We start from the raw sequence: 27,840 nt of genomic DNA, 5'->3' as shown, positions 1-27,840 counted from the left end.
ACAGGAACTTTCTACTCCGAGGCTTTGCACTGCTTGGGTTTGATCATCCAAACCCCACTCACACTTCATGTCCACTCACACTTTCTCACACACTTGCTCACTCTCTCACACACTCACCCTCCCTCTGGTCCTGCCTGGCACCATCTTTGGTATATCTCTATTTAGTTTTTCAGTGACCTTTATTTTTATGAGAAGAAGTCTTTAACCTCTTTGATTAATTTTGTACCTAGGTATGTTAATGTTTTTTCCACGATGGTAAATGGGATTTTTTTTTATTTTCTCCTTCTGTGAGTTTATTGTTGGTGTATAACAATGCCACTGATTTCTTGACATTAATTTTGTATCCTGAGGCCAGGGGAAGAAACAATCAAAAGGATTGGAGGGAAAAATATCCAGGTTCACACAGAGAAAAAAATTAAGCCTGTTCCTAATAGCCAGTGTGGAAGACCTCACAATTTACATGCCATTCAGAAGAATATTTAGAGAGTCTTGTGTCAGTACTGGGGAAAAATATTCCCTCAACTAAATGTTGCTCTTATCCTGCTTTAAAAAATTCTTAAAATACCTGAAAGGATCAAACTATTTCCAAGTGACTTTGTTCTCACAACCAAGACCAAGAATATTTATAGAAATATAAAAATATCCAGCACCCAATTAGGTAAAATTCACAATGTTTGGCATCCAGCAAAAAAAAATTACTGGACATGAAAAGAAACATGAAAATAAAATCCACAATGAGAGGGGAAAACTAATCAATTGAAACTGCACTAGAAATTATACAGATGACACAATTGATAAGGACATTAAAATACTTATAACTAATATGTTCAAGAAATTAGAGGACAGATTGAGTGTGTTAATAGAGACATGCTAGTAATAAATAAGACCCAAATAAAACTTACAGAAATTTAAACTATAATGACTAAAATGAAAAATATAATCTATGATTACTGAATGAGATTACTATTATATAGACACTGCAAAATAAAAGATTAGTGAACTTGAAGATATGGCAATGGAAACAATCTAAAATGAAACACACAGAGAAAAGAAAACTTCAAATGACCCAATATACAATTTGATTTTTAAGAGGAAGGGAAAGAAGGAAAACTACTTGAATAAATAAATGACAAAAATTTTATAAGTTAATGAAAATAATAAATGCATAGATATAAGAAACTCAATCAATCCCAAGTGTAGGAAACATAAAAAACTGCATCAACACACACCATAATAAAATTTCTTCAATCCAGAGATAAAAAAATTTTTTTAAAGAGAACCCAGAGGAAAAAGATAAAAATTAAAACAGATTTATTATCAGTACCAATATAATCTACAATACAATTGAACAAGATATTTAAAGTACCTAAAGAAAAAGTTGTTATGATCTTGGATTAAGAAAGGATTTCTTAGCTACAATACCAGAAACATGATTTATTAAAGGAAAAAAAATAATCAGACATTGTCAAACTAAGTATTTTTGCCTTTAGGGCAACTTTTTGCTTTTCATAAACTGGTTAAGAATATAAGATGACAAAACAAAGACTGAGAGAAAAATATTTGCAAATTATATATGTGACTTAGGACTTGTATCTTGATCATATAAAGAACTCTCAAGACTCCATATTATAAAAATAAACAATCCAATAAAAAATGGGCAAGAGATTTGAAAAGATATGTTACCAAAGAAGATATATGAATTTCAAATAAGTACACAAGAACTGTTCAACATCATAAGGGGAAATGCAAATAAACACTACAGTGAGATAATACTACACACCTTCTGAAATGTCTAAAATTAAAAGATTGACTTATCAAATGTTAGCTAGGATATGGAACAACAAGAACTCTCATACACTGCTGATTGAAATGAAAAAATGGTGCAAGTACTTTGGAAAAAAAATTGACAATGTCTTTAAAAGCTAATTATACACGTAACATGTGATTCAGTCAATCTACTCTCCAGTATTTTCCCCAAAGAGATCAAAGTATATGTCCTTACAAAAAATTTTACCCGAATATTCATAGAAACTTTGTTTATAACAGGCTAAATTGAGCAACTCTGATATCCACTGACATATTAATGAATAAACAGAGTAATGAACTATTGATACACACAACAATATGGCTAAAATTCAAAATAATTATGCTGAGGAGATTCCAAAATGGCGGCGGAGTGAATGGTAGCTACACAGACTGTCTCCCAGGACCAAATTAGAATTACAACTAAAACACAAACAGATCGACAAAAAAAGCAACAGAAAAGCAGCTTGCGAGGATTATATAACCAGGGACACTGACTCAATCCTGGTAGGATTACGAAGGCACGAGAGGGTGGCTAGGAGCCCACAGAGAGCAGTGACCTTAGCTGTGAGCAGTGCCCTCGTGGTTAAACTCCCAAGTGGCTCCACAGCACAGAGCCAGGACAGATGCTAAAATAGCCACAACCACTCACCTTGGGCTCTGGCAGAGGGAGGGCGGACTGGACTGGAACTGTGTGGGGACACTTGGGATTTGGAGGAAGCTCAGAGCTTTTGCTGAGGTACAGCCATGTAGGATGATGGCCACCTTGTTTCTTCCCAGGACTCAGAAAAGAGGCAGCAGCCCCTAACTCAGAGATTCAACCTCACCCAGGTGGGCCATTAAAATACAAATTGAGGCTCACTGACAACCAGCATCTGACCCACCCTCGTGAAATCCCCTTACACTGAGCACTTGAGGGAGTTTTTCATTCAACTGACAACCCAAAACTCTTCAAGTAATATCTACTGATAGCCTCCAGGCAAAAAGCTAGAGGATAATGGTACCATTCCTGGGCTAGCAACTCTAACCAGGAAAGTAAGACTTCACAGTGGCGTTTAACGTGGGTCTTCCCTGGCTCATCCAAACTCAGGAGAGGGAGCCACAAACAGCAGAACACCAAAACCCACAGGAAAAATTTGGCAGGCTCCAAAGCCCACTATGATAGTCAAAATTGTGAAACAGACAAACAAAAGCCAAATAAAAGAACAAGAGACCTCTACTGAAGATGAGATAAATGTGAAACAGTTAAGCAATATTCACATCATAGTAGTCCCGGAAGAAGAAGAAAATGAGCAAGGGTTACAGAATATATTAGAAGAAATTGTGACAGAAAACTTTTCTAACTTGGTGAAGGAAGAAGGCATTCAAGTTCGAGAAGCACAGAGTGCCCCACGTAAAAGAAACCAAACAGGCCCACACCAAGATGCATAGTCATTAAAATGCCAAAAATTAAAGTCAAAGAGAGAATTCTAAAAGCAGCACAAGATCAGCAACAGGTTACCTCCAAAGGAAACCCTATAAGGCTATCAGCTGCCTTCTCAAAAGAAACACTACAGGCCAGAAGGGAATGGCATGAAGTAATCAAGGTCATGAAAAACAAGGATCTGAATCCAAGACTACTACACCCAGCAAGGCTGTCATTCAAAATAGAAGGTCAAATAGAGAGCTTCCCAGACAAAAAAAAAGTCTAATGGAATACATTAGCACCAAACCAGCACTGCAAGAAATGTTAAAAGAACTGCTGTAATTACTAGGAAAAATGGGAAGTAAATATAACCACACTAAACAAAACTGGGAATAAATAAGTACATATCAATAATCACCTTAAATGTAAATAAACTGAATGCTCTGATAAAAAGACACAGAGTAGCTCACTGGATAAGAAAGGCAGACTTGCCCTGGCCAGTTTGGATCAGCAGTTAGACCGTCGGCCTGCGGTCCAGAGAGTCCCGGGTTCGGTTCCCGCTAAGGGCACGTACCTCGGTTGCGGTTTGTCCTTGGCCCTGGTTGGGTCGTGTGGGTGGCAACCACTCGATGTGTCTCTTTCACATCGATGCTTCTCTCTCTCTCTCCCTCCTACTTTATCTGAACAAAATATGGAAAAATGTCTTCGAGTGAGGGTTTAAAAAAAAAAAAAAGAAAGCCAGACTCACATATATGTTGTTTACAAGAGACCCACCTCACAACAAAAGACTCACATAGATTGAAAGTAAAGGGATGGAAAAAAATCTTCCAAGCAAACAAAAAGCAAAAAAAGAGCTGGTGTAGCAATACTCATATCTGATAAAATAGATTTCAAAATGAAGGCCATAACTAGAGACAAAGAAGGCCACTACATAATATTGAAAGGATCTATTCCACAGGAAGATATAACCTTGATAAACATATATGCACCCAATATAGGTGCACCAAAATATATTAAAAATCTTCTGGAAGACTTCAAAGGAGAAATCGACAACAATACAATCATAGCAGGGGACTTCAATACTCCATTGACAACACTGGATAGATTCTCTAGGCAAAAAATTAGCAAGGAAACAGAGACTCTAAAATAAGCACTAGACCAGTGAATTTAATAGATATCTACAGAGAATTACACCCCATAACTTCAGAATTCACATTCTTCTCAAGTGCACATGGGACATTCTCAAAGATAGACCACAAGATAGGACATAAACAAAATCTCTACAAGTTTAAGAAGATTAAAATCATATCAAGCATCTTCTCAGATGATAATGGCATGAAACTAGAAAGCAATTGCAAAAAAAACCCATGCAAAAACATTTGAACACATGGAGGCTAAATAGCATGTTATTTAATAATGAATGGGATACTATGGAGATCAAGGAAAAAATTAAAAATTTTCTGGAAACCAATGAAAATGAAAACACAACATAAAATCTATGGGATGCAGGAAAAGCAGTTCTGACAGGGAAGTTCACAGAACTACAGGCCTATCTCAAGAAACATAAACTTTTTTAAATTGACTGTCTAACATCACAACTTAAAGAATTCAAAAGGAAACCAGAAGAAAACCCCAGAGCAAGTAAAAGGAAAGAAATAGTAAAGATCAGAGCAGAAATAAATGACATGGAGACCAAAAAAAAAAAAAAAAAACAATTCAAAGGATCAATGAAACAAAGAGCTGGTTTTTCGAAAAGATAAACAAGATTGATGGACCCTTAGCTGGACTCACCAAGAAACAAAGAGAGAGAACCCAAATACACAAAATCAGAAATAAAAGAGGAGAAGTGATGACTGACACCACAGAAATACAAAAGATTGTTAACAGCTACTGTGAACAATTATATGGCAATAAATTTGACAATCTAAACAAAATAAACAAATTTCTAGAAACACACAGTCTCCCTAAAATGGACTGCGAAGAGATAGAAAACTTGAACAGACCAATAACAACTAAGAACATTGACGAGGTAATCAAGATTCTCCCAGCAAACAAAAGCCTAGGTGAGATGGCTTCACGGGGCAGTTTTACCAAACATTTAAAAAAAACCTAACACCTATTCTCCTCAAAAAATTCAAGAAGAAGGAACACTTCCTAACTTGTTTTATGAAGCCAGCATAATTCTAATTCCAAAACTAGAAAAAGACTCTTAAAAGAAAGACAACTACAGGCCAATATCTCTGATGAACATAGATGTCAAAATCCTGAACAAAATACAAGCAAATTGGATCCAGCAATACATCAAAATAATTATTCACCATGACCAAGTGGGATTCATCCCAGGGATGCAAGGCTGGTACAATATTTGCAAGTCAATAAGTGTGATACACCACATTAACAAAATGAAGAATGAAAGCCACATGATCATATCAATAGATGCTGAAAAAGCCTTTGACAAAATCCAGCATCCATTTGTGATAAAAACACTCAGCAATGTGGGATTATATTTTGACATAATAAAGGCCATATATGAAAGATCTACAGCTAACATCGTACTCAATGATCAGAAACTAAAAGCATTTTCCTTAAGAACAGAAAAAAGACAGGGATGCCCACTTTCGCCACTCTTATTAAACATAGTACTGGAAGTCTTAGCCACAGCAATCAAACATGAAGAAAAAACAAAAGGGATCCAAATTGGGAAGGGGAAGGTAGAACTGTCATTATTTGCAGATAACATGATATTATACATAGAAAACCCTAAAGACTCCATCAAATATCTAATAGACTTAATAAATGAATTTGGCAAAGTAGCAAGATACAAAATTAACATCAAGAAATTGACGGCATTCTTATACACCAATGAAAAACTAATAGAAAAAGAAACTGAAACAACAATCCAATTTACCATTGGGGCAAAAAAAAACTAAGATACCTAGGAATAAAGTTAACCAAAGAAGTAAAGGACCTATTTGCAGAAAACTACACATCATTGAAAAAGAAATAGAGGAAGATATAAAAAGGTGAAAGCACATACCTTGTTCATGAATTGGAAGAATTAACATCATTAAAATGTCCACACTACTGAAAGCAATCTATAGATCAATGCAATCCCCATCAAAATACCAACGACATATTTCACAGTAGTAGAACAAATACTTCAAAGTTTATATTGATCCAAAAAAGACCCCAAATAGCCACAGAAATCTTGAAAAAGAAAGACAAAGTAGGTGGGATCACATTACCAGATATCAGGTTATACTACAAAGTGACTGTAATCAAAACAGCGTGGTACTGGCACTAGAAAAGGCAGATTGACCTATGGAACAGAACAGAGAATTCTGAAGTAGACCCAAGACAATATGCTCAATTAATATTTGACAAAGGTTCAAGAGCATCCAGTGGAGTAAAAACAGCCTCTTTATAATAAATGGTGTGGCAAAAATTAGACAGCTACATGCAAAAAAATGGAACTAGACCATCAAATTATACCATACACAGAAATAAACTCAAAATAAATGAGTCTTAAAGGTGACCCGTGAATCCATAAAAATTCTAGAAGAAAATGTAGGCAACAAAATTTCAGACATCATACGCAGCAGAATTTTCACTGATATATCACCTAAGGCAACAGAAACAAAGGAAAAAAATGAACACATGGGACTGCCTCAAACTAAAAACCTTCTGCACAGTAAAAGAAACAATCATCAAAATGGAAAGGCAACCCACTGTATGGGAGAGCATCATTGCCAATGATACATCAAATAAGGGGTTATTTGCCAAAATATAGAGAGTGCTCATACAATTCAACAAAAGGAAGACAAAGAACTCAATTCAAAAATGGGCAGAGGAGGTGAATAGACACCTCTCCAAAAGCACATACAAATGGCCCAGAGACACATGAAGAAATGCTCAACATCACTAATCATCAGAGAGATGCAAATTAAAACAACAATGAGGTATCACCTCACACCTGTCAGAATGGCCGGCATCAACAAATCATCAAACTACAAGTGTTGGCGAGGGTGTGGAGAAAAGGGGACTCTAATACACTGCTGGTGGGAATGCAGACGGGTGCAGCCACTATGGAAAACACTATGGTGTTACCTCAAAAAATTAAAAATTGAACTTCCATTTTCTCCAGTGAGTCCACTCCTAGGAATATACTCTAAGAAGCCTGAAACACTTATCAGAAAGAATATTTGTGCCCTCATGTTTGTAGCAGCACTATTTACAATAGCTAAGATCTGTATATAGCCCAAGTTCCATCAGTAGACAAATGGATAAAAAAGCAGTGGTACATATACACAGTGGAGCACTATGCAGCTGTAATAAAAAAAGATCTCTTATCCTTTGAGTTGGGACCTGGAAAGTATTATTCTAAGTGAACATGTCAAGAAGAAAAAGACAAATACCACATGATCTCACTTATTTATGGAATATAATGAACATAACAATCTGAGGAATAGGGTAGACCCAGAATCATGGAACTAGGGCACAGACTGACATCCCTCCGAAGAGGGGGTGGTGGGGGGAGTGAAGAGATAAACCATAAAACTGATATGCATGTATGGACATGGATAACAAAGCTGGGGATGGGGTGGGGGGATGGGGAGGAGGGTGTCAATGGGGTAAAAATGGACAAATATCTGTTACAAAAATAAAATTGAAAATAAAATAAAAATTTTAAAAATATTTATCATTCAAATTTAAAAAGTAAACAATAAATAATTATGCTGAGTGAAAGAACTCAGCCCTCTCCCAACCCCTAAAAGAGAATATTACCTGTGTTTAATTTATATAATAGTATAGAAAATACAAAACAATCTATAGTGGCAGAAAACAAACCAGTGGTAGCATAGGAATAGGAGTTGGAGAGGTGTGGTATGGCGGTATAACTAAGGGACACAAGGAAATTTTTAGAGGTGACAGATACGTTCTTTGCATTGATATGGTAATGTATACATGGGTATATACATATGTCAAAACTTATCAAATTTTGTACTTGAAATATATATTGTGTTATATATTAGTTATACATCATTAAAGCTGTTTTTCAAGAAAACATAATTAGATATCCTGCCTCTCGACCTCCAGGGCTGCTATTTCAAACTTGGTACTTCAGCATCCACTAATTTTCTGAATCCTCAATATCATTTAGTAAATTACACCACTTCTTTAAAATATGTAATTGGAAGGAAGGGGAAACACTGTGGAAATAATAATGTATACCAATTAGAAACGTATTACAGCTCTTGAAACTATGGCTCATAGATAAGATAGGCAATGTAGTGTGTGCTTGCTTTAGGCAATTTGGGGCTGGTAGTATGTCCCAGATGCTGAATCTTGGTATATGGTTTACCTTGTTCATTTCTTTGTGTGTGTGTGTGTGTGTGTGTGTGTGTGTGTATAAATTTATTTATTTATTTATTTATTTATTTATTTATTTATTTGTTTGTTTATTTATTTATTTATTTTTAAATCTTTATTGTTGGATGTAAAATGTATTACAGATGTTCCACATTTTTTGCCCATTGACCCCTCCTCCCCCCTCCCTCCCCCCTCCCTCCCCCCTCCCACCTTTTCTCACATTATTGTCTGTGTCCATTGGTTATGCATATAAGTTCTTTGGTTTATTTCTTCCCACACCGCCAACCCCTTTCCCTTTGAGGTTTGTCAGTCTAGCAATGAATTTGTGCTTATTAGTCCCTTCACCTTTTTCACCCATTCCCCCAACCCTCCTCCCAACTGGCAACCAACAAAATGTTCTCTGTATCAATGAGAATGTTTCTGCTCTACCTGTTCATTTTGTTTGTAGATTCCATTGTTGATAGATATGTATTCATTGCCATTTTATTTGTTCATACATTTTATCTTTTTCTTCAAAAAGACCCTTCATCATTTCATATAATAATGGTTTGGTAGTGATGAACTCCTTTAACTTTTTCTTGTCTGGGAAAGTTTTTATATGTCCATCGATTCTAAATGACAGCTTTGCAGGATAGAGTTATTTTGGTTGTAGGTTCTTGCTTTTCATCACTCTGAATATTTCTTGCCACTCCCTTCTGGCCTGCAAAGTTTCCTTTGAGAAATCAGCTGACAGCGTAATGGGAACTCCCTTGTAGGTAACTAGCTGCCTTTCTCTTGCTGCTTTTAAGATTCTCTCTTTGTCTTGAACCTTTTGCATTTTGATGATGATGTGTCTTGGTGTGGGCCTCTTGGGGTTCATCTTGTTTGGGACTCTCTGTGCTTCCTGGACTTGTATGTCTGTTTCCTTCACCAAGTTAGGAAAGTTTTCTGCCATTATTGTTTCAAACAGGTTTTCGATTTCTTGTTCTCTCTCTTCTCCTTCTGGCACCCCCAATATGCGAATGTTGGCACGCTTGAAGTTGTCCCAGAGGCTCCTTACACTATGCTTATTTTTTTGGATTCCTTTTTCTTTTTGCTGTTCTGATTGGGGATTTTTTGCTTACTTATATTCCAAATCGATGGTTTGCTCCTTGGATTTACATACTCTATTATTGAAGCTGTGTAAATTATTCTTTATTTCAGTTAATGCCTCCTTCAATTCTAACTGTGTATCCATGATTTCTAACTGGTCCTTTTTATGCTCTTGAGACCCTCCCTGAGTTCACTGAGGTTCTCACTAAGTTCATTGAGCATCCTTATAAGCAGTATTTTGAACTCAGTATCTGTTAGGTTGCTTATCTCCATTTCGCTTAGTTCTTTTCTTGGGGTTTTGTTCTGTTCTTTCATTTGGGACCTGTTTCTTTGTCTCCTCATTTTGGCTGCCTCCCTGTGTTTGTTTCAGTGTATTACTTAAGGAGAGGTATGGGGCTTGCTGAGATCAGATGCTGCTCATTTGAAAGAATTTAGGAAAAACCTGAAGCAGGATCCAAGACCGGCCAATCCTATGGTTAAGCAAGTGGCAACAGCTTGGGTGAGCCTGAAAGTTAGGCGGGGTGGGGCCTCAGGGAGTCAACAGGGTGGGGCTACCAGAGTGAGCCATGTTGCTGGAGTCCCAGATATGGAAACTGTCTGCTGCCCCAGGGAAGGGCTCACCAAAGGACCAAAGGCCTCTTACAGCACATTTGTCCCAGAGAAAGCCCCCTCTTCAGTCCTCGCTCCAGTGCCAAACAGCTCAGTTCTTCCCTGTGTGTCTCTGGCGCCCATGGAGCTGCCTCCCCTCCAAGCTTAGAGGGAGAGAGTCCGATAAGTCCGTGTGGGGGCCCTTTAGGGAGCTGCCTGGGGCTCCAGCTGCGTCAGCTTCCTCTGAGCCTCAGTTCCCGCTGGTTTTTCCAGCCAGAAGTAATGGGGACTTCTCTTCCTGGCACTGGAACCCTGAGCGGGGCACCTGATGTGGGACGGGGACCCCTCAGTCCTCCGGAAGGACCTTCCCAGATGCGGGAGCCTCCTGACTTTTATCCGCCACACTTGGGTGTGGGACCAGCCGTCGCGCAACCGCCACTGCCACCCCTTGCGCCTCCGCCCCTCCTACCAGTCTGGATGTGGCTGCTGCTTTAATTTCGTAGTTGTAGGACTTCCATTCAGCTTGATTTCAGGTGGTTTTGAATGATGGTTGATCTGTAGTTTAGTTGTAACTTTGATGTGGTTGTGGGAGGACGTGATTCCGTGTTTACAGACACCGCCCTCTTGACCGGAAGTCTTTTTTTTTTTTTTTGCTATATAAATTAACCCATTTATTAACCCATTTATTATAGGCTGGCAAGGTTTCAAACTGTGGAGCTTCTACTGGTCTTTCAATTCCTTCAGTCTTCTGATGGCAGACTTGACAGTGATGGCAGAAGTGGTGTTGTAGGTCCAGGCGCCGCCCGCGACTGTCTTCATGCAGGAACCGCAGTGCCAGATCCCCACTGCTAGTCTTTTCATCTTGGTTTTGCCACAGAAGGAGCAAGTGTACTTGGCATGCTGGCTGATCTCGATTTTCTTCACCATTTTCCTGAGGGAGGCGCCATAACGGGTTCCATATTTACCGACGATTCCAACCTTATTGGTGCATTTAGCCATGTCACCACTAACTAGGTTCGAACCCAAGAGCATTTCTTAATTACTTGTTAACCAGTTAGTTGTCCTCTGCTTCCTCTTATTATATTATAAGCAGGGAGGTGATCTGTTTTGATCACTTTTATGTTTATGTTAGGTGCTCATGAAATCTTTATTAAATTAATAATTAAATTTTATTATTTCTAGATAGAACTTGTATCCAGATATTTGACAATTCTAATGGTAAAAACCCCAAACCACTGCAATTTCCCTGGTTTCAAGGCTTTCTAGTCTTTAAGCAATGTTTAGGTTTTGTTTCAACCATTGCAAGCCAGCCTTAAAATTCCACTTTCTGGGTCATACAATGCCCATATTTCCATTCACAACTGAACCAGAAATACTCTATACTATGATCCTTGTTTAAGGAGTCCAAATTCCTAAATTTTTCTCAATCAGACAATTATATCTGACTGTGTGAAGCTCTGCCATTGATGTGAAAACAGATAGAAAAAATCAATTCAAGTTGAACTCTCTGGGCTGATCTTTATAAGCTACCTAGGGAATGAATGCAGTTAAATGGAGATGCTACATTCAGAAATATGTCTACTCCTTGTCCAAGTAAGAAAAATCAAGTGAGTCATTTCACTGGAGAACAGTTTTGAAAGAGAGATTAAGTAGCTCAAAATAAACAAATTCTTAATTTTTTTTTATATTTGCAAATCTTTTTATATTTTTACTTCTTAAAAATCATTTTTGTTCATTTATTTTGTGACAGATGTTTCTTCTTTTTCACCAATTGACACCCTCCTCCCCATCGCCCCCCTACCCCATCCTCAGCTTTGTTGTTTATGTCCATTGGTTATGCATCCATACATACAAGTTCTGTGGTTTATCTCTTTCCCTCTCCATGCCCCTGCCCCAATCTTCTGAGGTTTGTCAGTCTATATCCTACTTCTATGTTTCTAGGTCTATTTTGTTCATCAGTTTGTTTAGTTAATTATATTCCACAAATAAGTGAGATCGTGTCATATTTGTCTCTCTCTGCTTGGCTTGTTTCGCTTAGCATAATACTCTCCAGGTCTTTCCATGCCATCTCAAAGGATAAAAATTCTTTCTTTCTTACAACTGCATTGTATTCCATTGTGTACATGTATCACAGCTTTTTATCCATTAGTCTACTGATGAACATTTGAGTTGTTTCCAGGTCTTAGCTGTTGTAAATACTGCTGCTATAAACATAGGGGTACATATATTCTTTCTGATTGGTGGTTCAGGTTTTCTAGGGTATATTACTAGAAGTGAGATTACTGGGTTAAATGGTAGTTCAATTTTTAACGTTTTGAAGTAACACCAGTGTTTTCCATAGTGGCTGCACCAGTCTGCATTTCCCCCAACAGTATACTAGAGTCCCCTTTTCTTCACACTCTTGCCAACACTTGTTTGATGATGGCGGCCATTCTGACGGTGTGAGATGATATCTCATAGTAGTTTTAATTTGCATCTCTGATGATTTGTGATGTTGAGCATTTTTTTCATATGTCTCTTAGCCATTTGTATGTCCTGTTTGGAGAGGTATCTATTTAGTTCCTCTGCCCATTTTTTAATTGGGTTTTTTCTTTCTTCTGTTGAGTTGTGTGAGCACTTCATATATTTTGGAAATTAATCCTTTATCTGATGCATCATTGGCGATTATGGTCTCCCATATAGTAGGATCCCTTTCAGTTTTGATGTTTTTTTATTTTTATTTTTTATGCTGTGCAGAAGCTTTATATTTTGATGTAGTCCCATGTGTTCATTTTCTCCTTTGTTTCTGTTGCCTTTGGTGTTGTATCAGTGAAAATTCTGCTGCGTATGATGTCCAAAATTTTGTTGTCTGCATTTTCTTCTAGAAATTTTATGGATTCATGTGTTACATTTAAGTCTTCCATCCATTTTGAGTTTATTCTCATGCATGTTGTAAGTTGGTGGTCTAGCTTCATTTTTTTTGCAAGTAGCTGTCCAATTTTCCCAACACCATTTATCGAAGAGACTGTGTGCTTTGCACTCCTCTGTATGCTCTTGCCACCCTAGTCAAATATTAATTGAGCATATTGTCTTGGATTAATTTCTGGGTTGTTTACTCTATTCCATTGATCTATCTGCCTGTTCTTGTGTCAGTACCAGGCTGTTTGGATTACAGTGGCTTTGTAGTATAACCTTAAATCTGGTAATGTGATCCCTTCTACTTTGTTCTTTGTTTTCAAGACTGCTGTGGCTATTTGGGTATTTATTTATTTTTTTTTGGTTTCCTGTAAACTTTTGGAGTGTTTGTTCTAGTTCTGTGAAATATGTCAGTGGTATTTTGATGGGGATTGCATTGAATCTATAGATTGCTTTGGGTTGTATGGACATTTTAATGATATTAATTCTTCTGATCCATGAAGAAGATATATGCTTCCACGTTTTTATATCTTCCTCTATTTCTTTTTTTCAATGAAGTTTATTCCTAGGTATCTTAATTTTTTTGATGCAGTGGTAAATGGGATTATTTTTTAGATTCTTTTTCTGTGGTTTCCTCATTGGTGTATAAGAATGCCATTGATTTCTGGATGTTAATATTGTATCCTGCTACTTTGCAAAATTCATTTGTTAAGTCTAGTAAATTTTTGGCAAAGTCTTTAGGATTTTCCTATGTACAATATTATGCCATCTGCGAATAATGACAGTTTCACTTTCTCCTTTTCGATTTGGATCCCTTTTAGTTTTTCTTCCTGTCTGATTGCTGTGGCTAAGACTTCCAGTAATATGTTAAATAAGAGTGGCGAAAGTGGGCATCGTTTTCATTTTCCTGTTCTTAAGGGAAATGCTTTTAGTTTTTCCCCATTGAGTATAATGATAGCTGTAGGTTTTTCATATACGGCCTTTATTGGATATTATTCCTCTATTCCCACATTGCTGAGTGTTTTTATCAGAAATCGTTGCTGGATTTTATCTTATGCTTTTTCAGCATTTATTGATATGATCATATGGTTTTTATCTTTTGTCTTCTTTATGTAGTTTATTACATTTATTTATTTGCAAATATTGTAGCATCCTTGCATGCCTGGAATTAAACCCACTTGGTCATGATGAATAATTTTTTGGATGTATTTTTGGATTGATTTGCTGGTATTTTGTTCAGGATTTTGGCATCTATGTTCATTAGGGATATTGGCCTGTAGTTTTCTTTCTTTGTAGTATCTTTATCTGGTTTTGAAATTATGATTGTGCTGGCATCATAAAATGCATTTGGAAGTTTTCCATCTTCTTGGACTCTTTGCGATAGTTTGAAGAGAATGAGTATTAGATCTTTGAATGTTTTGAAAACTCCCCCATAAAGCCACCTGGGCTTTTGTTTGCTGGGAGTTTTTGGATTACATCTTCAATTTCTCTTGTTGCTATTGGTCTGTTTAAGTTTTCTATCTCTTTCCAGCTCAGTTTTGGGAGATGTGTATTTTTAGAAATTTGTCCAATTTGTCTAGATTGTCCAATTGGTTGACATATAATTGTTCATAGTATGTTTCAATGGTCCTTTATATTTCTATGATGTCAGTTGTTACTTCAACTCTTTCATTTCTGATTTTGTTTATTTGGGTCTTCTCTTTTTGTTTCTTTGTGAGTCTGACTAAAGTTCCATCGATCTTGTTCATCTTTTTAAAGAACCAACTCTTCGTTTCATTGATCTTTTAAATTGTTTTATTTATTATTTATTTATTTATTTATTTATTTATTTATTTATATATTTTTTTATTCTCTATGTTGTTTATTTTTGCTCTAATCTTTACTATTTCTTTCCTTCTACTTGCTCTGGTTTGTGGTTTTTTAAAACTTTCATAAGTTGTAGGATTAGAGAGTCTGTTAAGAATTTTTTTTCTTTTCTGGAGGTAGGCCTGTAGTGTTACAAACTTCACTCTCAGGACTGCTTTTGCTGTGTCTCATAGATTTTGTGTTATTGTGTGTTCATTTTCATTGGTTCTCAGGAAGTTTTTCATTTCTTCCTTAACCTCCTTTGTAACCCATTTGTTGTTTAATAACATGCGATTTAGTCTCTAAGTGTTTAAATGTTTTATTGTAATTGAGTTCTAGTTTCATGGTATTTTGATCTGAGAAAATGCTTGATATAACATCAGTCTTCTTGAATTTGTAGAGATCTACTGTGTGTCCTAACATGTGGTTTATCTTTGAGAATATTTTATGTACAGGTGAGAAGAATGTATATTCTGCAGCTTTGGGGTAAAATGTTCTGTAAATATCAATTAAGTCCAATTGATCTAATTTGTCACTTAAGGACTCTATGACCTTGTTATTTTTTTGTTTAGCATATCTATCCTGTGGTTTCAGTGGGTTGTTAAAGTCACCCAGTATAATCGTATTGCTATTGATATCTTTCTTGAATTCCTCCAAAACTTTTTAAATATATTTTTGTTCTTCCATATTTCGTATGTATATGTTTACGAGGGTTGTATCCTCTTGTTGGATTGTTCCTTTAAATAGTATTTAGTGACCTTCTTTGTCTCTTATGATGATCCTCATTTTGAAGATTATCTTCAGATATGAGTATTGTTACACCAGCTTTTATAAAATTTCCATTTGCCGAGAAAATTTTTTTTCCATCCCTTCACTTTCATCCTGTGTGAGTCTTTTATTGTGAGCTGGGTCTCTTGTAGACAGCATATACATGGGTCATGTTTTCTTATTTAATTAGCTACCTTATGTGTTTTGACTGGAGCATTTATTTACATTTAAGTTTATTATTGATAGACACTTATTAGTTTTCATTAAAATTTTATGCCTGTGTTCCTCTCTCTCTCTTTCTCTATCTCTCTCTCACTCTCTTCTTCTATCAACAGTCCTTCAGTATTTCTTGCAGTACTGGTTTGGTGGTCAATTAGATTTTTTTTTGTTTTGTTTTGTTTTTTATCTGTGAAGCTCTTTTTTTCTCCTTCAAGTTTGAATGGTAGCCTTGCTAGATAGAGTATTCTTGGATTCAAACCCTTTCCTTGCATTACATTGTAAACTTCATGCCACTCCCTTCTGGACTGCAGTGTTTCTATTGAGAAATCAACTGATGGTCTAATGGGAGCTCCCTTGTAGGTAACTTTCTGTCTCTCGCTGGCTTCCTCTAAGATTCTTTCTTTGTCTTTAATGTTTGCCATTTTTATTATGTGTCTAGCTGTGGATCTTTTGGGGTTTATCTCTGTGTTTCCTGTACTTGTGTGACTTTTTCTTCACCAGTTTAAAGAAGTTTTCTGTCATTATTTCTTAAAACAGGTTCTCTATTCCTTTCTCTGATTCTTCTCCTTTCATTACCCCTATAATGTAAATGTTGTTATGTTTTGTATTTTTTCATAGCTCCCTTAAACTCTCCTTCTGACTTTTTTTTTTAATTGGCTGCTCTATTTTGGTGGTTTTTTTCTGCCTTGCCTTTTATGTCACTGATTTGACCCTCAGGTTCTTCTAATCCAGCAGTTGTCAACCTGTAGTTTACAACCCTTTTGGGAGTCAAACAGCCTTTACAGAGAGGTTGCCTAACACATAACAGTAGCAAAATTACAGTTATGAAGTAGCAACAAAACTAATTTTATTGTTGGGGGTCACCACTACATAAGGAAGTGTATTAAAGGGTCATGGCATTAAGAAGGTTGAGAACCACTGTGTAATCTACTATCGAATCCTTCTAAAGAATTTTTTATACCAGCTATGACATTCTTTATTTCCTTTTGATTTTTATGCATAGCTTCTACCTCTTATTTAAAGTTGAAGTAATTCCCACTGAGCTGTTTATAATTCTTATTAAGTTGCTTGTAGTTCTCACCAAGTTGTTTGAGCCCTCTTTTTTTTTCTTTTTTATTAATTAATTTTTGTTACAGATGTTTCTCCTTTTTCCCCCAGTGATTCGCCCATCGCCCTCCCTCCCCGCCCTGTCCCCAGTTTGTTGTCCATGTCCACTGTTCATTCATACATGCATATAAGTTCTGTGGTTTATCTCTCCCCCACCGTCCCCTCTTGTGGGGATTGTCAGTGTGTACCGCACTTCCACGTCTCTGGGACTACCCCATTCCTCAGACTGTTATGTTCATTATATTCCACAAATAAGTGAGATCATGTGATGCTTGTCCTTCTCTGTTTGGCTTGCCTCACTCAGGATGATACTCTCCAGGTCCCTCCATGTAGTCTCAACGGACAAGAGATCTTTATTTCTTACAGCTGCATAGTACTCCATTGTGTATATGTACCACAGCTTTTATATCCATTCGTCTACTGATGGACACTTGGGCTGTTTCCAGATCTTAGCTATTGTAAATAGTGCTGCTACAAACATGGGGGTACATATATTCTTTCTGACTGCTGTTTCAGGCTGCTTAGGGTATATTCCTAGAAGTGGGGTTATTGGGTCAAAACAAAGTTTAATTTTTAATTTTTTGAGGTAACACCATATTGTTTTCCATAGTGGCTGCACCAGTCTGCATTCCCACCAGCAGTGTACTAGAGTCCCCTTTTCTCCACATCCTCGCAAACACTTGTAGTTTGATGATTTGTTGATGGTGGCCATTCTGAAAGGTGTGAGGTGATACCTCATTGTTGTTTTAATTTGCATCTCTCTGATGATTAGTGATGATGAGCATTTCTTCATATGTCCCTTGGCCATTTGTATGTCCTGTTTGGAGAGGTGTCTATTTAGTTCCTCTGCCCATTTTTTAATTGGGTTCTTTGTCTTCCTTTTGTGGAGTTGTATGAACACTCTATATATATTGGAAATTAACCCCATTTCCGATATATCATTGGCAATTATGCTTTCCCATACAGTGGGTAGCTTTTCCATTTTGATGATTGTATTTTCACTGTGCAGAAACTTTTGAGTTTGATGTAGTCCCATGTGTTCATTTTCTCCTTTGTTTCTATTGCCTTATGTGATGTATCAGTGAAAATTCTGCTGCTTATGATGTCTGAAATTTTGTTGCCTACAGTTTCTTCTAGAATTTTTATGGATTCATGAGTCACATTTAACTCTTTTATCTATTTTGAGTTTATTCTTTTGTAGGGTGTAAGTTGATGGTCTAGTTTCATTTTTCTGCATGTAGCTGTCCAATTTTACCAGCAACATTTATTAAAGAGGCTATTCTTACTCCACTCTGTGCTCTGGACATCTTTGTCAAATATCAATTGAGTATATTGCCTTGGATCCATTTCTGGGTTCTCTATTCTGTTCCACTGGTCTATATGCTTGTTCTTGTGCCAGTACCAAGCTGTTTTGATTACGGTAGCTTTGTAGTATACCCTGAAATCGGGTAGTGTGGTCCCTCCAACTTTGTTCTGCCTTTTGAAGATTGCTGTGGCTATTCGAGGTATTTTTTGGTTCCCTATGAACTTTTGAAGTACTTGTTCTAATTCTGTGAAGTATGCCATTGTTATTTTGATGGGGATTGCATTGAATCTATAGATTGCTTTGGGTAATATGGAAATTTTAATGATGTTAATTCTCCCAATCCATGAACAGGGTATGGGCTTCCACTTTTTTATATCTTCCTCTATTTGGTTTTTCAATGACCTGTAGTTTTTGGTGAATAGGTCCTTTATTTCTTTGGTTAGGTTTATTCCTAGGTATCTTAATTTTTTTGCCACAATGGTAAATGGGATTGTTTTCTTAGATTCTCTTTCTATGAGTTCATCCTTGGTGTATAAGAATGCCATCGATTTCTTGATGTTAATTTTGTATCCTGCTATTTTACCAAATTCATTTATTAAGTCTAGTAAATTTTTGATGGAGTTTTTGGGGTTTTCTACATATAGTATCATGTCATTTGTGAATAATGACAGTTTCACTACCTTCTTTCCAATTTGGATCCCTTTTATTTTTTCCTCATGTCTGATTGCTGTGGCTAAGACTTCCAGTACTATGTTAAATAAGAGTGGCGAAAGTGGGCATCCTTGCCTTGGTCCTGTTCTTAAGGGAAATGCTTTTAGTTTTTGCCCATTGAGTATGATGTTGGCTATAGGTCTTTCATATATGGCCTTTATTATGTCTAGATATGATCCTTCTATTCTCACATTGCTGAGCATTTTTATCAGAAATGGATGCTGGATTTTGTCGAAGGCTTTTTTGGCATCTATTGATATGATCATGTAGCTTTTATTCTTCATTTTATTTATGTCGTGTGTCACGTTTATTGATTTGGAAATATAGTACCAGCCTTGCATCCCTGGGATGAGTCCACTTGGTCATGGTGGATAATTTTTTTGGTGTATTTCTAGATCTGATTTGCTAGTATTTTTGTTTAGGATTTTGGCGTCTATGTTCATCAGGGATATTGGCCTGTAGTTTTCTTTCCTTGTAGTGTCTTATTCGGGTTTTGGAATTAGAATTATGCTGGCTTCATAAAACAAGTTTGGAAGTCTTTCTTTTTTTGAATTTTTTGAAATAGTTTCAGGAGAATGGGTTTTAGTTCTTGTTTGAATGTTCAGTAGAACTCTCCAATGAAGCCATCAGGGCCTGGGCTTTGTTTGCTGGGAGAGTTTGATTACATCTTCAATTTCTTCTGTTGATATTGGTCTGTTCAAGTTTTCTATCTCTTTCTGGTCCAGTTTTGGGAGACTATGTGTTTCCAGAAATTTGTCCATTTTGCTTAGATTGTCAAATTTGTTGCCATATAATTAATTGTTATTAGTAGTTGTTAACGATCTTTTGTATTTCTGTGGTGTCAGTTGTTACTTCTACTCTTTCATTTCTGATTTTGTGTATTTGGGTTCTCTCTCTTTGTTTCTTGGTGAGTCTAGGTAAGGGTCCATCAATCTTGTTTATCTTTTTGAAAAACCAGCTCTTTGGTTCATTGATTCTTTGAATTGTTTTTTTGGTCTCTATGTCATTTATTTCTGCTCTGATCTTTACTATTTCCTTTCTTTTACTTGCTCTGGGGTTTGTTTGCTCTCTAGTTATTTAAATTGTGAGGTTAGACAGTCTTTTATAGTTTTTTCTTGTTTTTTTTTTTGAGGTAGGCCTGTAGTGCTATGAAGTTCCCTCTCAGAAATGCTTTCGCTGCATCCATAGATTTTGTATTGTGTCTTCATTTTCATTGGTTTCCATGAAGTTTTTGATTTCTTCCTTGATCTCTTCGGTGACCCATTCATTGTTTAATAACATCCTATTTAGCTTCCATTTGTTCAAATTGCTTTGTATGTTCTTCTTGCAATTGATTTTTATTTTCATGCCATTGTGATTTTAGAAGATGTTTGATATGATTTCAGTCTTCTTGAACTTGAAGAGACTTAGTTAGTGCCCTAACGTGTGGTCTAAATTTGAGAATGTCCCATGTGCACTTGAAAAGAATGTGAATTCTGTAGTTTTGGGGTATAATTTTCTGTAGATATCTATTCAATCCATTTGGTCTAGTGCTTCATTTATAGTCTCCGTTTCCTTGCTATGTTTTGTCTAGAGAATCTATCCAGTGATGTCAGCAGGGTGTTGAAGTCCCTGCTATAATTGTATTGCTATCGATTTCTCCTTTGAAGTCCTCCAGAAGATTTTTAATATATGTTGGTGCTCCTATATTGGGTGCATGTATGTTTATCGAGGTTATATTTTCCTGTTGGATAGTTCCTTTCAATATTATGTAATGGCCTTGTTTGTCTCTAGTTATGGCCTTCATTTTGAAGTCTATTTTATCAGATATGAATATTGCTACCCCAGCTTTTTTTCCTTTCCGTTTGCTTGGAAGATTTTTTTTTCCATCCTTTCATTTTCTATTTATGTGAGTCTTTTGTTGTGAGTTGGGTCTCTTGTAAACAACATATAGATGAGTCATGCTTTCTTATCCAATCAGCTACTCTGTGTCTTTTTATGGGAGCATTGAATCCATTTACATTTAAGGTGATTATTGATATGTACTTATTTATTGCCATTTTTGTTTAGTGTGTTTCTATTTTTCTTCCCATTTCTACTGCTAATTAAAGCAGTCCTTTTAACATTTCTTGCAGTGCTGGTTTGATGCTAATGTATTCCCTTAGCCTTTTTTTTTTTTGTCTGGAAGCTCTTTATTTGACCTTCCATTTTGAATGATAGCCTTGCTGTGTAGTGTAGTCTTGGATTCAGAGTTTTGTTTTTCATGACCTTGATCACTTCATACCACTCCCTTCTGGCCTGTAGTGTTTCTGTTGAGTAGTCAGCTGAGAGCCTTATGGGGGTTCCTTTGTAGGTAACCCATTGCTTATCTCTTGCTGCCTTTAGAATTCTCTCTGTCTTTGATTTTTGGCATTTTAATGAGTATGTGTCTTGGTGTGGGCCTGTTTGAGTTCTTCTTACTTGGGGCTCTCTGTGCTTCTTGAACTTGAATGCCTTCTTCCTTCTCCAAATTAGCAAACTTTTCTGTCACTATTTCTTTGAATATATTCTCTAACCCTTGCTCATTTTCTTCTTCTTCAGGGACTCCTATGATGCGAATATTATTCCGTTTCCAGTTGTCCCATAGTTCTCTTAAGCTGTCTTCCTGTTTTTTAGTCATTTTTCCCTTTTGGTTTTCTGATTGGTTGATTTTTTTCTACCCTGTCTTCTAATTCACTGATCTGGTCCCCAGCTTCCTCTACTCTGCTTTTCAGACCTTCCAATGTGTTTTTCATTTCTGATATGTCATTTTTAATTTCCAACTGGTTGTTTTTCAACATTTCTATGTCTTTACTCATGGTGCTCATGTCCTTACACATGCTGTTGAGCTTCCTCTAGATCATGGCTCTGAATTCTAGTTCTGTTAACTTACTTAACTGCACCTCATTTATCTCATGTTCTGTAGAGGTCTCTTATTCTTTCATTTGTCTTTTGTTTCTGTTTTTCACCTTTTTGGCTATCACAGTGGGCTTTGGAGTCTGCCTAATTTTACCTGTGGGTTTTAGTGTTCTGCTGTTTGTGGCTCCCTCTCCTGGGTTTGGGTGAGGCAGGAAGGACCCACTTTAACCACCACTGTCAAGTCTTAACTTTCCTCTAGGTTTTTTTTTTTTTTTTGCCTGGAGGCTATTAGTATAGGTCACCCGAAGAACCATGATTTCTGAGTTGCCTGAAAAACTCCCTCAGGTGCTCAGTGTAAGAAGATTTCCTTTGGGTGAGGCAGATGCTGGTTGTTAATGGGCCTCAATTAGCATTTCAATGGCCACCAAGTGGGCTTGAATCTCTGAAGTAGGGGCCAGCTGCCTCTCCCCAGGGCCCTGGTAATGAGTAACATGACCACAGTCCTGTGTGGCTGCACTCAGCAAAAGCTCTGAGCCCCCTCCAAATCCCATGTGTCCCCACACAGTTCCAGTCCAGTCTGCCCTCCCTCTGCCAGAGCCCAAGGTGAGTGGCTGTTGCCAATTTATCCTCTGTCCAGACTCTGAGTCATGGAGCCGCCTGGGAATTTTAACCCGAGGGCGCTGCTCCCAGCTAATGGCGGCCGAGTCTGTGGCACCAGCTGAGGGTGTAGCACTCAGCTGAGTTTACAGGACTTAGCTGCTGTCGCAGGTGAGGCAGCAGCAGCTTCCCGCAGAGTCCTCTGGCCCCAGCCGAATCCGTGCAGCACCAGCTGAAGGCTTAGCATGCAGCCGAGGTGGCAGCAGCTTTCAGCTGTGTTCCCTGGTCCCAGCCGAGTTCCCTGGTCCCAGCCTAGGCCGCTGCGGACCGTGGGCTCCTGGCCCCCTCTCGCGTCCACACAAGCCTAGCAGGATTGAGTCGGTGTCCCTGGTTATGTGGTCCTCCAGGCTGCCTTTCAGTTGCTCCTTCCTGATGATTTGTCTTTATTTTTGTTGTAATTTCAGTTTGGTCCTGGGAGATGGTCTTTGTAGCTCCATTCACTCTGCTGCCATTTTTTTCTCTCCTCTGTTTGAGTACTCTTAAAATTATTTCTTTGAATTCTTTTATTTTTTTGAGTAGTTGTCCCCCCCCCCTTTTTTTTGTAGTTTGTTTTTTGGTGATTTATCTTTTTCTTTCATTTGGGTGTTGTTTATTTGTCACACCATTTTAATAATCTGGTAGTTCTAGGCCTGGTGAAGGGATGTTGGAGGGTGTATGCAGGTTGGTGTGTATCAAATAAGGCTGCTGTGCCTCCCAGATTATTTTGTTGTGTGGCACTTCTTGCCTGCTGTGGGTCCTGGAGGGTTGGCAACTAGTGCTTGTATTTTTCTGTTGTGCAAGTCTCAGCTCACTGAGTCTTGCTGCTGCTTTGGCTGGGGCACCACTTCTGATCAGCCTCTGCTGATGCTGTTATGGATGGGTCTCAGCTGCCGATCTGTGCTACTGCTTCCTGGGGTGTGTGGGTTCAGCTGGTGCACTACTAGGGTGTGTGGGTCCTGCTGATATGCTGCTGAGGTGCGTGGGTCCAGCTGGTGTGCTTCTGGGGTGCATGGGTCCCGCTTGTGTGCTGCTGGGTTGTGTGGGGTCCCACTGGTATTCTTCTGGGCACCTGGGTTCTGCTCATGTGCTTCAGGGGTATCCTGATAACTGGTGGAGCTCAGCTCCTGATCAGTCACTGCTGGGAGTGAGTGTCAGCTCTCGGTTCACATTGCTCCTGCTGCTGCTGTTTCCAGTTGGTGCTCTCTAATCCCAAATCTTTGTTACTACTGGGGGCTGAGGATGCTTTCTTTTCTCTGAGACTTTGCTGACACCAGGGAGATGGGTACCATTCCAAATCTGCTCCTGCAGTTGTCAGAGGCAGGTCTGGGCTGCTGGAGCCCTGATGCTTGGGCTGGGGCACCTCTCCTTATCAGCCTCTGCTGATGCTACTGGATATGTGTTTCTGCTGCTGATCTGAACTGTCACTGCCTGTTGGGGTTGAGGCTCCATTCCAGCCCAGCCACTGTTGCTGTGGTGGGAGGTGCCGGGCTCCCAAGCTGGTGCTAGTTCTTCTGGGGGTGTGCTCCAATCCTGAAATTCCCTGAGTCTCTGCTGCTTTTGGGGGTGGGGCTCCTCGCTCACCCAGTCACTGCTGCTGTAGGGGAAGGTGCTGGGCTCTGATCAGGCTTCTGCTGAGGGGGATGGTTCTCAGCTCCTGACTGGTTTGGGCTACTGCAGCAGGCACCTCGATAGCACTGCTACTGTGCAGTGGTCCACTGAACCGATGGTGCAAGGTGCTGTGGTGGACTCAGATTGCTCAGCCCTAGCCGCTCCCACTTTCTCCTCCCAGGGAAGACCAGGGATCTTCCAAAATGGTGGGGCATCCTGGCCACGCAGGAAGAAGCTCGCTGATGTGCTGTTTACTGCAGTAGCCAACTGCTTTCTGTCCACAGCACAGGGACCTTCTGCCTGGCGTCTCTGCACTACTTAAGGTTGGTCATACACACTCACATTCACTCACACTCTATCTCACACTCATTCACTCTCACACAGTCACCCTTGCTCTGGTCCTGCCCGCTGCCATCTTACAACAAATTCTTTCATAGTGCTTTTCGTAGTGCAGAAGCACAGTTTACCACCTGGTGGGTGTGCAACAAAAATGTGAAATTCAAGTAGTTTTTTAAAGGGCATGGTTGTCTGAGTAACAACATTCTTTAAATTGTGCCATACACATTGGCATGATCCAAGGGAGTCATTAACTGTTTATGGCACAGACATTGACAATTGCTACATGTTTCAACACCAATTTATACTATTTAGTCATGCCTACATTTTTACATGGACATACCCTTGGTGGTTTTTTTTTTCTTGAATAATGGATTCTATATATTCCAGTGGATTTGCAAATTTAGCCTTTTTGAATGGGGGTGGGGACAGAAAAAGAACATTCCTTGATGTCCATTGTTTGAATTTATTGAAGAGTTATGGACCTAATCCTGTAAAAGGATTCAGATTTTTTTCAGTCTTTCTTCAGATTTAATTGAAAGCTCACTGTTTATATTCAATTCAGCTTAGCAATCATGGTATTGCATATCAGACATCGTGAGATATATAACCGAAGAAAAATTGTTTCCCAAAGATCATTTGTGACAAGTACAGTAGGTTGACCCTCAAAATTAGTTTACCTCCCTGAAGATGCCTTGTATTTTGAAGGTCATTAAACCATTTAGTAGATCAATATCAGCATGGTTTAAAATAAAATAGAACTGGGCAGAAGATGGCAGCATGCAGGACCAGAGGGAGGGTGAGTGTGTGAGAGAGTAAACTAGTGTGTGAGAGAGTATGAGTGGACATGAAGGTAGATGACCAAACCCCAGCAGTGCAGAGACGTGGAGCAGAAGGTTCCTGTGATGTGGACGGAAGTAGATGGCTACCTCAATCAGCAGCCCTTCAGGGCACTTCTCTGTGTACCATGGAGAGGTCCCACCATTTTGGAAGATCCTGGATCTTCCCTTAAAGGAGGCAATGGGAGTGGCTAGAACCCATCAACCTGAGCTCAGCAGTGCACCTGGCACCATCGGACCACTGGACAGATGCACAGACCAGTGCACAGAAGTGGAGTTCCCAAGGTGTTGGTTGTGCAGACAGCCAGGAGCTCAGCACCATCGCCCACATTAGCAGCTCAATCAGATTCCAGATATACCCCCAGTAACAAAGGCTGGGGAGCAGACATCCATCCCCAGGCAACAGAAGAACAGACCAGCAGCTGAAACCCGTTCACAAAAACTACAGCAAAAGCTGAACAGGATTTGAATCCCACTGGGCAGAAGCACTCCCCAGCTGCCAGCTGGGAGACCTGGGGCTCCACAGAGGACTGTGCACTCCAGCAGTACACAGAGCATTGGGAAGCCAGAGCCCTAGAGAGACTGGTGGTATTCAGTTGTCCTCCCACGGGAACTGCAGGGTGCCGAAGCACCAGAGAGGCCTGTGGGACCATGAAGGGACTGTGCCATCCAGTTACCCATGGGATCTGCGTGGTGGTGAAGCACCAGAGAGCCCTGTGCGACCCAGCAGCCCATAACATAAGGATAACGCTGGGTCCCCAGATGGACTGTGCGATCCAGTTACCCATGGGACCTTCAGGGTGCGGGGGCACCAGGAAGGCCTGTGAGACACAGCTACCACAAGATATGCATAGAAAATGTGAAAATGAAGGAGTGAATAGAAGTTACACAGATAATCTCCCCAGACCAAATGGAAATTACAACTAAAATAAAGACAAATCCTCAGGAAAAAAGCAACCCAAAAATAGCAGGACAGTATCATATGACCAGGAAAACTGGTACAATCTGCAGAGGCATGAAAGGGTGGCAGGCTGGGAACCCATGGACAGCAGCAGTCTTAGCTGTGAGCAGTGCCCCTGGGAAATAAAGACCAAGCCTGCTCCACAGAGCAGAGAGCTGAAACAGAGCTCTAAAATAGCCATAGCCACTCACCTGGCAGATGGAGGGCAGACTGGGCTGGAACTCTGTGGAGACAACCAGGATTTGGAGGGCACTCAGAGTTGCAGCCACAAAGGACAGTGGCCAGTGTGCTCCTTCCCAGAGCTGTGGGGAAATGCAGCAGTATCCCTCAAAGATTCACTTTTCCCAGGTGAGGCAAAGAAATGAAAATTGAGGCTCATTAACAACCAGCACCTATCTCACCCTCTGTAAAAATCTCTTATGCAGAACACCAGGGCTACATTTCAAAGCAATGCAAATCTACCCAGGAAAGTAAGACTTGACAGTGGTGTTTAACATGGGCCCACCCAGGCTCATCCAAACCCACTGAGATAGCCAAAATGGTAAAACAAAGAAACAAACCCCAAAATGAAAGAACAAGGGAACTCTATCAAAGATGAGACCAATGATTTGTAGATAAGCAAATTATCAGAGGCAGAGTTCAGAGCCTTGATCTTGAGGAAGCTCAAGAGCATGAGTAAGAACATCAGCACCATGAGTAAAAATATAGAAACATTGAAAACCAACCAAGTGGAAATAAAAAATGACTTAAAAGAAATTAAGAACACATTGGAAAGACTAACCAGCAGAGTAGAGGAAGCAGTGACAGGATCAGTGAATTAGAAGACAAGATGGAAAAAATCATCCCATCAGAAAACCAAAAGGAAAAACAATTAAAAAAAGGGAAGACAGCTTACAATAACTGTGGGACAACAGGAAATGTAATAACATTCTAATCATAAGAGTCCCCGAAGAGGAAGAATATGGGCAAGGGTTAGAGAATACATTTGAAGAAATAGTGTCAGAAAACTTTCCTAACTTCATGAAGGAAGAAAGCATTCTAGTTGAATAAGCACAGAGAGCCCCAAGTAAGACTAACCCAAACAGGCTCATACTAAGACACATAGTCATTAAAATGCCAAAAATTAAAGACTAAGAATCCTAAAAGCAACAAGAGGTAAGCAACAGGTTACCTACAAAGGAACCCCCATAAAGCTCTCAGCAGACTTCTCAACAGAAACACTACAAGCCTGAAGGGAGAGGCATGAGGTAATCAAGGTCATGAAAAACAAGGAACTGAATTCAAGACTACTCTATCCAGCAAGGCTATCATTCAAAATAGAAAGTCAAATAAAGAGCTTCCCAGACAAGAAAAGGCTAAGGAATATATTAACACCAAACCAGCACTGCAAGATATGCTAAAGGACTGCTGTAATTAGTATAAGACATAGGAAGAAAAATAGAACCACACAAACAAAAATGTCAATAAATAACTACATATCAATTATCACCTTAAATGTGAAGGGTTTGAATGCTCC

The 27,840-nt window shown here is 38.8% G+C and overlaps 1 protein-coding gene and 1 long non-coding RNA gene across 2 annotated transcripts in view; one reads left to right on the top strand and one right to left on the bottom strand.

The window, feature by feature from the left end:
• LOC118620117 overlaps positions 1-27,840 on the top strand; it is a 123,218-nt gene that overhangs the window by 81,812 nt on the left and 13,566 nt on the right. The window lies entirely within an intron of this gene.
• On the bottom strand, positions 10,922-11,237 carry LOC118620116 (60S ribosomal protein L37a-like). Its single transcript, XM_036247157.1, has one exon. It carries the CDS (start codon positions 11,234-11,236, stop codon positions 10,958-10,960), a length of 279 nt encoding a protein of 92 aa, XP_036103050.1. The 5' UTR covers position 11,237; the 3' UTR covers positions 10,922-10,957.

Source organism: Molossus molossus, unplaced genomic scaffold (assembly GCF_014108415.1).
Source record: "Molossus molossus isolate mMolMol1 unplaced genomic scaffold, mMolMol1.p scaffold_m16_p_7, whole genome shotgun sequence".
NCBI lineage: Eukaryota > Metazoa > Chordata > Mammalia > Chiroptera > Molossidae > Molossus > Molossus molossus.
This window is presented reverse-complemented; position numbering and strand designations above follow the sequence as displayed.

Coding starts and splice junctions, on each gene's coding strand:
- LOC118620116 (XM_036247157.1), bottom strand. CDS start 11,236: ATGGCTAAATGCACCAATAAGGTTGGAATCGTCGGTAAATATGGAACC.